Here is a 12,249-nt window from a genome sequence, read left to right on the forward strand (position 1 = left end):
AGGACAGAAAGAGTGAAACATAGGACAGAAAGAGTGAAACATAGGACAGAAAGAGTGAAACATAGGACAGAAAGAGTGAAACATAGGACAGAAAGAGTGAAACATAGGACAGAAAGAGTGAAACATAGGACAGAAAGAGTGAAACATAGGACAGAAAGAGTGAAACATAGGACAGAAAGAGTGAAACATAGGACAGAAAGAGTGAAACATAGGACAGAAAGAGTGAAACATAGGACAGAAAGAGTGAAACATAGAACAGAAAGAGTGAAACCTAGAACAGAAAGAGTGAAACCTAGAACAGAAAGAGTGAAACCTAGAACAGAAAGAGTGAAACCTAGAACAGAAAGAGTGAAACCTAGAACAGAAAGAGTGAAACATAGAACAGAAAGAGTGAAACATAGAACAGAAAGAGTGAAACTTTGAACAGAAAGAGTGAAACTTTGAATTTTAGATAACGTTTCACGGTGATATAAAAGATAGCAACCCAACTCTTTATACTGAATTCATATTGTATGTTCATACGTTCTGAAAATGAACGTTAATCTTCATCACACCATTTTAAAAATAGGTTTATTTTCTTAAATTCTTTGAACAGTAATTAGAACCCTTTGAATAGTAATAGGAAAAGTTAAGAATAATAAGAAATATTAGGCAGATGACTGGGAAATTTAGCAGATGAAGGAATAATTAACTAGATGATTTGAAAATATAGCATATGAAGGAAAAAATTAAGCAAAGGAAAGAAAAGTTAAAAAAATTTTTTTAAAAATATGAAGTTTTTAAAACAGAAATAAGAAAAGTTTGAACAGAAACAACAAAGGTTGGAACAGAAATAACAAAGAATTGAACAGAAAAATGAAAGGATTGATGGGAAATAACAGTTTGAATAGAAATAAGAAAGGTTTGAATAAAAAATAACAAAGGTTTGAATAGAAATAAGAAACGTTTGAACAGTAATAGGAAAGGTATGAACAATAGTGGGAAAAGTATGAAAAATAATTGGAAAAGTATGAACAATGATTGGAAAAGTATGAACAATGATTGGAAAAGTATGAACAATGATTGGAAAAGTATGAACAATGATTGGAAAAGTATGAACAATAATAGGAAAGGTATGAACAATAATAGGAAAGGTATGAACATTAATAGGAAAGGTATGAACATTAATAGGAAAGGTATGAACATTAATAGGAAAGGTATGAACATTAATAGGAAAGGTATGAACATTAATAGGAAAGGTATGAACATTAATAGGAAAGGTATGAACATTAATAGGAAAGGTATGAACATTAGTAGGAAAGGTATGAACATTAGTAGGAAAGGTATGAACATTAGTAGGAATAGTATGAACAATAATAGGAAAGGTATGAACAATAATAGGAAAAGTATGAACATTAGTAGGAATAGTATGAACAATAATAGGAAAAGTATGAACAATAATAGGAAAAGTATGAACATTAGTAGGAATAGTATGAACAATAATAGGAAAAGTATGAACAATAATAGGAAAAGTATGAACAATAATAGGGAAAGTATGAACAATAATAGGGAAAGTATGAACAATAATAGGGAAAGTATGAACAATAATAGGGAAAGTATGAACAATAATAGGGAAAGTATGAACAATAATAGGGAAAGTATGAACAATAATAGGAAAATTATGAACAATTATTGGAAAATTATGAAAAATAATAGGGAAGGTTTGAACACTGATAGGAAAGTTTGCTCTAATCATATTGACTTTAGAAATGAATTAAACGCATGGACTTGAGCGTGGGTAGTTTGAAAGTCGACCCGCCATATTTCTGAAATTAGTTCACTTCTGCACTTATCAATTTAACCTTTGCTCGCTCGCGCTCGGAGGAAATTTACCGATGATTTGGAAATGAGTTTTACCCTTTTATCATTGTTTAGTATGGTTTGAATTTGATTTTGTTTGTGTTTAGGTGATACAATTGCCATCTTTTCTATTTACTTTTAATCCATACTTTTAGGAAGATCAAATATTTGTTCATTTCCTCGGTATGTATGTGAAAGAATGGATAAATCGAGGGATATGCTTTTATCATTTCAAAATCATTATTGGTTCTCTTATCAGATCGAAAGTTCACTCTACTGTTGGCAATGTGAGACAGAGTTTTGGACATAGAGTTTATCTCCCTTATCAGTTCAAATAATAACAATATATTATGGTAAGAGACATTTTATGTTTTTAATAATAAAAATTAATAAAATTAATATTTTATGGGTGTTATAAGATTTAAGATAAGCCAACCAAAAAGTTAGAAACACATTAAGTCAATTCAATTATTTGTATTAGTCATTACAGTTTAAGATGTTCCCATTAAGAGGGGCGCCTGATTCGCTGACGTCATAGGAGGACTGTGGCACGTCATGTACGTTTCCACGTCCTTATTATTCGCTATTTCACATAGTAAGTCGTCTAATATAACGAAGTTCCTCACACTAGCATCTAGGGTGCTAACATCTAATAAACCCTCGTGAAATTCTACACTCGGAGTATGGGATAGTATATCGCCGTATCGTTTCGAACCAAATTATTCTTTCGGGGGTGGGCGAAATACATATATCCTTATGCTTAATTAATTCTCCTACGAAAACACTTTTTCCACAGCCGGTGACTCCAGCCACTAGTCCGGTAAAGGGGTGTTGCATACTTAAATCCATATCGATAAATGCGGGAGGAATTAACTACCGTAAACTTATATTTAAAAAAATTTATACTTACATTTTTCGGATCTGGATCGGTACTTCAAGGAAGGATGTAGAATGCCTTATCTTTAAACCGTCCTCGTCTTTTATACTTTAATGTCACGTGACTTTCTGACCATGTAAACATGGCGCTCTTTTTAGACCAATCATGTTCTTATAGTGGGCATGACGTTTAAACCACGTGTATGACAAGGGTTATTTACCACGTTGCCGAATATGACGCTTAAGCCTAAAATTGACGCCATGATTGATTCACTGTCGCCATGTACGTTTCACTGACGTCACAACAAGATTGGGGGGAGGGGAAAATGTTTGATTCACTGGCGCCATACGAAGAAAAATGCGGTGGACGCCATGTTTGATTCATTGACGCCATATTTACTGGTGCCATCTGGCACTGTCTGACGCCAGTGGCCCAGAAGTGACACTTTCTATCTACTTACGTCCTCAAACTTAACTGTTTCTACGAGTACCTATAGCAAATATTTCACAGATACGTTTCTTAGCTGTGCGATAAAAGTATCAAAGGTATATTTTATTGTATCCAATGATTTATATTTACATTATATTTAATACCGGCTATATTTCGAAACAGGTTTCGTGTAAATCGATCTTAACCTAATGTATTGATTTAAGGTACAAATATTAGTTAGTATTCTTGAAGTACCTATTAGATACAAATCTTATTATGTCACTGAAATGCACGGAATGTTAACAAAAGACCCATGTTTTTAATGTTATTTACGTCATTGATATCACTCACCTGACTACAACACACGCATTTAACGTTTATCACTGTACCTGCTGTGGTATTTAATTGTTTTTGTACACACTTATGTGTGGCCATGCATTCAACGACGCTTAATTAGGGAATTTGGCATCTGCTACCTAAGATCAACTTACTATTTACAAATTCACAATCTGTCATTTAACGGCACACTTGGGCTTCCCCAAGCTACTGTATATTATGTTTCTGGTTTATATTTATCCATGGTTGAAGCATGGATAAAGAATGCCCGTGAGGAAATTTGTTTTTAATTTATAGGATAGGCAACTCCCTATCTCGAACGACAGCTTATGCTGTATATACTATGTTACAACATCGCTTGTCACCACGAGCAAAACAGGTCTCTATGCAATTTAGCTTTGTGCGTGCTGACAAGAGAAAAAAACTCGAGGATCTTCAGGATTTCAAATATCCGCGAGTTTTTTAGCTCAAGTGCACGGACCTCTAGGCCTTAGTTTCAGATACGTGTAGTAGGCTCTAGGCAATTTCACCCGTATTTGAAACAAAGGCCTAGAGGTCCGTGCACTCGAGCTAAAAAACCCGCGGATATTTTAAATCCTGAAGATCCTGAAGTTTTTGCTGTCATGACAGCGCATACAAAGCTATGTTACATAGAGACCTAGGTTTGAGCGTGCTGACAATCGATTTTGCAACAGAGTATATACAGAATAAGCTGTCGCCGAGATAGGGAGTTGAAACAAATTTCTTCACGCGCATTCTTTATCCATGGTTTAAGTATGTTTCAAATCGGGGTTTATACAAACATAAGTACTGCGAGATTCCTTGATGTTCATGTTTTACAATACAAGGACAGTAAGACATTATGTGGGGGGTTCTTTTGGCCCATTTGGAATCTAAAATATTCCGTGACATTTTGGAAAAAAAAGCGCACCACAAACATAATTCCTTTAAAAACTTTCGGAAACAAACTGTATAATACCCAACCTTTGGTCTAAGACTCTTATGATAAAAAAGTGTTTATCGGCATTCCTCAAGGCACAATATTTACCAGAACAAAGATATGTTTCGTAAACAATCGAACACATTGAATGTCCCTAGATTATCAAGGTACTTTCTGCTTAATGGATACAAAAACGCTTTTTACAATCAAATGAATAACAGTGTAGAAAATATCCTGACAATTATATATCTCGCCGCTTCTAAGTGTTCATTACTAAATTATTATAGATTGCAAAGTTGTTCGATTATATATGTAAGGCTTTACTTAAAGTAGAATGTATAGGATTTACTAAACATTTACGCCAACGTATTTTGGTTATATTTTAACATCAGCATAGTTTCAAACATATCATCATCCAATCGATTACGCCTTGGGGTTTGAATTTGGCCTCCAGAACTAAAGGCCCGTTCTACTGCGGCTGAAGAGGGTAATATTGTGTTGTACTTGAGAAAGATTTCCTTCACCATCGGATATTGATTTAACATGGGGGGGGGGGTCTCTGCGTCTGTTCTCCAAATAAGCAAGTATTTGCATGGTAATTTGATTTGTATTAGAATCATCCGAATTAATGTCGTCGTTAGTGTTGAGGAACGAAAAGAAGGAGTCTGGTCCATTTGATGCATCTGGTAGGGGTTTCTCGGTTATGGTGCGTCGGCTTTCTAATGCACTAGTTTCATTGAACAACTTGGTAGCTTCCGACAAGAACAGTTGTTTCACGTGTTCTAGCTTGTCCTCTTTTTCACTTATGGATAGCCACTGTAGTTTGAAAAAAGGTAGCGATACTGTAGCTAACATATAGGGATTACTATTGGAGTTCTCTAATGAAATAATTTCTGAAACCGCATATTTATGCCTTCAATGACGGCCTTTTTCAACGGGTGACATTTCTCTAACCCCTCCATATCAGACAATGTTCGCTTGATCTGATATAAAGCAGGAAGCACCAGACCAAGGTAACACTGTTTCTCTCCTTGAAGAAGATCTAATGCAACAGCAATTGGACGCATAACTGAGAGATATTCTGCGATGAACTCGAAATCTGCAGTTTTAAACTTAGGTTGATCTAGAATATCAGCTATAGCTGGAAGGTGTTCCTTCGCCTTATTTATTTCTAACAGGCAATCATAGAAAGCATTCCATCTAGTTGGACATGGAGTAGGCAGCTTTTTTGGTAGAAGATCATGAACGTAATCAGACGATTGCGACGACCTACTTAGTTTGTTCCAGATGGCGCAACATTTTCCTATAGCAGTATTGTACCTTTTTTTGTAAGTGGCATCACTGAGAGCTTTTGCGGCATCCGTGGATGCAACCAAATTTAGGGAGTGAGCAAAACATTTGAAGTGTTGTGGTAGCTTAGACTCTTGCACGAATTCCATGGTTACCGAGGCTTCAGGGAACTGTTCAACAGCTATGGTCGTCCGATAATCATCGTCCAGAAAGGACGTATCCTCGTCAGATATATTGTCAGGAACACTAAAGACTCTGAACGCTTTTCCGAAATTCGACGCATTGTCCGTCACGGTACCAACTAGTTTTGGTACTGTTAAACCGTAGTTGGAATATACTCCGAATAACGCCGATGATATTTCGATGTAAGTGTGTTTATATTTCAACCTTTGGCATGCAAGTAAGAAGGATACACGCTTAAGTGATTCGGTATGGATATAGTGTCCGGTAACTCCAATGAATGACTTATGATTCGAGCTCCAAATGTCAGCTGTTGTACAAACGTAATTGGCAGTTGCCAATTGATTTCTTACGTCACATTCCATTTCCTGGCGTTTAGCTGCGAGTTCCGTCTTGAAACACGTACCATAAGGAGGTTCAACACCACCAGATAAGCGTTGTACCATACGTCGAAATGTAGGCTTCTCAACAGTATATATTGGCCGCATTTCGGATACTATGTAATCCATTATGACTTCATCCACCTTTGAAAGTACAAATGTGTATCAGACATGAATATCAAAACAGATATAAGGACGCCTTTGTCCCTTATGCACAGCTGCAACCTTATATTCTCATTTTAAAGGTGTTCCATGTAGTAATTAGCAAAACGGAAGAACAGCAACATAGTACACATCAGGATAAAATAACCGCGTTTGACCTGTACTGGGCTAGATAAGAACGTTTTCCATTCCTTAAATTTTACGCCTTCCGAACCAGAAATTAACTATGATGCCGTTAATCACTTGCACCACTTTCTTATTAAATTCAAAATGTAGAAACTCTTAGGTATTGTGATAATACTTTGCTGGTCATCAACTAATCACGCATACATACATAGGTGAAGATATATCGTAGTACTTACTTGATCTTTGGAGGGAGGATACAAGCACAATCGCTTTGAATGTGTTCCAATAGAATCTACATTCTTTCTTCTGGCAGCTTTCTTCTCCTCAAGCTGTTTTAAAACGGTAGGGTGTTTTCTCTGTATAAATATGCATAGAGATGAGAACATGATCCGAATAATATTTGTATTATAGGTAACCAATTTACACTCGTTTAATTTAGATATATTCCTAAAATATACGATGTTTTCATGAACTTAAAGTATGTTATACAAGGTCATGATAACTCTAAATAATCTATTACGCTTTGAATAGAAACCCCTCATTACTTAAGACTGATGTCAATACATAAGTAATCTTAAATGTGATTAGGTTGCAAATCGCGACGTCAATGGCAAGAACTACTGTTGCAGCCCTTGTACACGTTGCTATTGTAGGCAGCCAACTTGTTATTGTAGGCCTACCGTATACTGAACTCGGGATTTTAACCCTTTACCTATGGAAAGTTTTATGGAACGTTTTGGGAAACGTCGGTCACCTCTCGCTCTTGCGAATCTGGGGGATCGAACCCAGAAGGGGGGCGAGAGGAAAACCGAGGGAAGGGAACACTAGGTATTTTTTGGGGAGAGCTGTTTTTGCAATCGTGAAGTGCGCGTTTATTTTCGAGGAAATAAAGGATAACATTTTATATATAAAGAGTCGGTTATTTCTTAAAACTAAGCCTAACTATACTTAAGAGTGCGACATTTCTTGGTGTCAGAAGTGGGATAATATCACAGATGCCCTGTTACGTCTGCTAGTTACCCACAAAAACAACGCGAAATAAAAGAAAACTACGTTATGGCGTGCCACGCAAATCCAAGTTTGCAAATTAGCTACTTCTCGGGAGACCACGGAGAATCAGCTGAAGAATGGCTGGTACAGTACGAGAGATTAGCGGCCCAGCTAAAATGGACTGCAGCGATAAAACTGAGCGCCGCTCCGGGATATTTGGTCCCCAACAGCACGGCTTATAATTGGCACAGAGTGAAAGGTGAGGCAAGCGCTGATTTTGATACCTGGAAAGGTGCTTTCTTGGCCGCTTTTCCGGATCGTTTTTCCAAGGATGAATGGAAATTACAAATGAGGGCTCGTACGCAATTCCCTAATGAAAACCTAGAGTCTTATGTTTTTACAAAACTCGATCTATGCAAGAGATGTGGTCTAGATCCGGATGACGACGAAACGAAACAACATTTATTAGCTGGTATGGCTAACAGAAATCACGCGGCTGTTATCAGCTCGAAGGAACCAAAGACGTCAGATGAAATATTGAAAGAAGCGAAAACACTAGCAAAGTCTGACCACTTTCATCAAGTTGGAAGCCTACCCCCGTCGGTGCCGGTCCCTTTTGCTTCGCTACCCGGTCAGGCGTCGGTCTCATATGCTCCTCACGCTTCCGCTCCATACGGCTTTTATCCCGTCCCGGGTCCATACCCAGGTGCCCACGTTCAATCGTATAACCCGATGGCACCCATCGCTTATTCACAAAGATTTCCGGAAACGAACTCCCAGAGTAGTGCCAGCACCAAGGATACGCGTGAGAACGACCTGAAGTATCAAGCTTTATCGGACAAAATATCCAAGCTTGAAATAGTTTTAGAGAGAAGACCCGAGCCACGCTATCAGAGGGGAGGATATCACAACTCGAGAAACTATCGGCAGAATTTTTTCCCTCGTGGTTACGGCTGTTATAATTGCTGGAAATACGGTCATCTAGCGCGAGATTGCACGGCTTCACGTGACGATAACAACGCGTCGAGAGGTCCCAACGACGGCCCTACTTCCAGGTCGGGAAACGGGAGGTCAGCTCCATAACGGAGGGGTCCGAGCTGTCTAATATCCACCACAATCCCTCCCACAATATTGGACCACACGCGGTAGTTCCGATCGTGAACGCGTTAGTTACTGATATCGGTATAACTAGTGCCTTGCTAGACACAGGTGCTCGCAAGTCGGTTATTGACGCGGATCTAGTGACGAATCATAGGCTACTAGAGAAGATGAGGCCATGGGAAGGCCCACCAGTTATCGGCTTTGACAAACGAATCGCGACGCCCAAAGGTGTTCTAGACTTGACCGTGTCAGTTGACGGTTTTGATGATGTTTTAGTAGAGTGTTTCGTGGTATCAAATTCTATCCTACCGATGGTTTTGGGGGTTGATTACTTTTCTGCTCTAAACGCGGGGATAGTTTTCGACGAAAACCGTTTTCACCTAATATCCATGGATCCACAAAGAGGACTGCGATACCTACACCCGGAATCAACAATCATAACACCCAATCAGATATCTACGGACAACGTTGAAATTGAAGGCAGAGGACTTTCAGCGGAGACATTATCCCCACAAGAAGCGAGTGTTACGGTTGAAAATCTTGAGGTAAAAGAACAATTATTTAACGTAGTGACTACAGAATCCCAAACCATTCCGTCAAGGTCTGGCATTTTCGTGAATGCATGTATACAATATGGTAACTCTAAACTTTTAAATCGGGATGTGTTAATACACGTTCATAATTGTAGCGATCCGCGTAAAATGTTTAACGTTCCCACTAGTATTGTTAACGTAAAGTCAGATTTAACCCAGGTATTTGTTGTAAACCCTCAGGACGAGCAGATTTCTTTTAAAAAGGGAGAAAAAATTAGTAATGCTAGCGAATTAGTGGAAGAATATATTAAGGAGGACGAGCCTTTTAATTTCTGTACCATTCAGCTGGAGGGAAGACGAACAGAAATCAAAGGAGAAAGGCCCAGTGGTTGTTTAGATACTTTGGCTGAGATGAATGACATTGAGTTAGGCGTGAATTTATCTGAAGATCAGAGACAGAAGGTTCGTTCTCTTTTGAGTCAATATAGGAAATGTTTTGCATTTAATAGTAGAGAGTTAGGAAAAACAGATATAGCAGAACACACTATAGATACAGGGGACCACCCTCCTATAAAACAATACCCACGTAGGATTTCGCCAACTGAGAAACAAATAATTTCCGATCAGATTGAAGAGATGCTCGATGCAGGGATAATTAGAGAGTCATTTAGCACTTGGTCAAGCCCTGTAGTTTTAGTAAAGAAAACGAACAATACGTGGCGATTTTGCGTAGACTATAGACTTTTGAATAACGTAACCAAAAAGGACGTTTACCCCCTACCTCGTATTGACGACACATTGGACCAATTAAGCGGAAGCAAGTATTTCAGCTCGTTAGATTTACGTAGTGGCTACTGGGAAATGGGCGTGTCTGAGAGAGACATAGAAAAAACAGCCTTTGTGACTCATCAAGGCTTATATGAATTTACGAGATTACCCTTTGGATTATGTAATGCTCCCGCCAGTTTTCAAAGGCTCATGGACCGTGTCCTAGGTCGTTTAAAATGGACGATGTCTCTAGTATACCTAGATGACATTATCGTCTTTTCAAAAACGTTCTTGGATCACTTGGACCACCTTACCCAAGTTCTTACCGCTATTGAAGAGGCGGGACTGACATTACAGCCGTCAAAATGCGTTTTCGCATCACAAAAGATCAATTATCTAGGACACGTCCTTAGCGCTGAGGGTGTCAGGCCAAACGAAGATAATCTCCGAGCAGTGCGTGATTTTCCAACACCAAAAACCATACGTGAAGTTCGCGGGTTTTTAGGGCTTACGTCCTACTACCGTAAATTCATTCGTAACTATGGAGAACGCTCTCACACACTAACAAACCTTTTAAAGAAAGACAGCCCATGGTGTTGGGGGGTGGCCCAACAACTAGCGTTCGATGATCTGAAGAATGCGCTCCAGAACGCACCCATATTGGGCCACTTCTCCGAAAACGACAAAACTGCTTTGCACACAGACGCTTCGGGACATGGGCTGGGAGGTGTTCTTGTACAGTATGACCAAGAGGGACAAGAGAGAGTTATTGCTTATTTTAGCAAACGGTTGAGTGAGGCAGAGGAGAAATTGCATTCAAGCGAATTGGAGGTGATGGCTGTCGTCTTTGCGATCGACTACTTCCGACCCTATCTTCACGGCAGGCCGTTCGAAGTCGTAACTGATAATAGTGCTCTACTATGGCTACAAAAGAAGAAAAACAACAGCGCCAAGTTCGCTCGTTGGGCGATCTGTTTGGAAGAATACCTATACACGCCTGTCCATAGGAGCGGAAAAAAACACTTAAATGCCGACGCTTTGTCAAGAGCACCAGTCCTCCCTCACGATCCCAATAATACCGCCGATGAAATAAAAACTTGCGTCATAAGTTTTGAAGCCATTCCCGTAGAAGAGCTCGCGTTAGCGCAACAAAGCCTGCCCAAGCTGAAAAGTTTGATGATAAAGTTACAGCGACTAGAAGAGACAAGTGATGAAGAGGCGCGACTAGGAGAATATACTTTAAAGAATGGAGTACTTTTCCGGGACAATCCTCATGACAATGGTAGAAAAAAACTATTAGTTGTTCCACCCTCATTGCGACGGACTATTCTTGGACTAGCACATGATTCAGAGACAGGTGGCCACATGGGATTCAATAAGACATTGGCCAAGATTCAAGAAAGATACTGGTGGCCCAAACAGAGGAAAATGGTGCGGCGTTATGTGGAGTCATGCGGTCCTTGTCAATTTCGGAAAATACCGCCGGGACCTTCAGACGCTTTACTCCACCCGATTCCGCCACCGACCGAGCCTTTCGAAGTGGTCGGAATTGACCACTGTGGCCCTTTTTTAAAGTCAGATAGTGGAAACAAGCACATCCTTATCGCCGTCGATTATCTCACAAAGTGGGTTGAAGCACGTGCAGTCCCGAGCACCGAATCAGTGCACGTCACAGATTTCGTTCGCAATCAAATAGTCCTTCGTCATGGAAGTCCTCGGCTTCTCATAAGTGACCGAGGAAGCGCCTTTGTATCAAGAGAAACAGAAAAGGAACTAGAAAAATGGGGAATTAAGCCTGCCGCAACTTCAAGCTATCGGCCTCAAACAAATGGACTGGTCGAACGGGCCAACCAAACCATGGCGAAGATAATTTATAATTACGTCAACCCAGAACATACAGACTGGGATGAACACCTACAGTCTGCTGTATTCGCTATTAACTCTTCAGTTCAAGCAACGACGAAAAGAAGTCCATTCGAACTTCTCTATGGTAGAATCCCAGTTCTTATGGGCGAAGGAAACGTCATTCATCCATTGGGAGACCCTGTGGACGAAGACGAGCGAATTCGGCGGGTTCAGAAAGAAAGAGAATTGGCGGGCGACAGAATTAAGACGAGTCAAGTGAAACAAAAGCAACGTTATGACAAAGGAAGGCGCGGTGCACCCTCTTACGAACCCGGAGACTTGGTGCTGATACGAAACTTCGCAAAAAAGAAGGGTAGAACAACCAAGCTACTCCCACGGTACCGCGGTCCTTATCAGGTCGTCAGGAGAACTGGACCAGTCAGTTATAAAGTT

The 12,249-nt window shown here is 39.7% G+C and overlaps 2 protein-coding genes across 2 annotated transcripts; one reads left to right on the forward strand and one right to left on the reverse strand.

Moving 5' to 3' along the window:
- Nucleotides 1-5,299: 5,299 nt before the first annotated feature.
- Nucleotides 5,300-6,400, reverse strand: LOC149713548 (uncharacterized). Its single transcript, XM_089843953.1, has one exon. The coding sequence runs from the start codon at nucleotides 6,398-6,400 to the stop codon at nucleotides 5,300-5,302; it is 1,101 nt and encodes a 366-aa protein (XP_089700079.1).
- A 1,023-nt stretch (nucleotides 6,401-7,423) lies between these two features.
- Nucleotides 7,424-8,632, forward strand: LOC149713549 (uncharacterized). The gene has a single exon (XM_089843954.1). It carries the CDS (start codon nucleotides 7,616-7,618, stop codon nucleotides 8,630-8,632), a length of 1,017 nt encoding a protein of 338 aa, XP_089700080.1. The 5' UTR covers nucleotides 7,424-7,615.
- Nucleotides 8,633-12,249: the final 3,617 nt, after the last annotated feature.

Source organism: Phalangium opilio, unplaced genomic scaffold (assembly GCF_054372755.1).
Source record: "Phalangium opilio isolate 3A_F unplaced genomic scaffold, DU_Popi_V2 ptg000009l_1, whole genome shotgun sequence".
Classification (NCBI taxonomy): domain Eukaryota; kingdom Metazoa; phylum Arthropoda; class Arachnida; order Opiliones; family Phalangiidae; genus Phalangium; species Phalangium opilio.

Excerpts from the sequence above, each read along its gene's own strand:
- LOC149713548 (XM_089843953.1), bottom strand. The coding sequence starts at position 6,400 with ATGGATTACATAGTATCCGAAATGCGGCCAATATATACTGTTGAGAAG.
- LOC149713549 (XM_089843954.1), top strand. The coding sequence starts at position 7,616 with ATGGCGTGCCACGCAAATCCAAGTTTGCAAATTAGCTACTTCTCGGGA.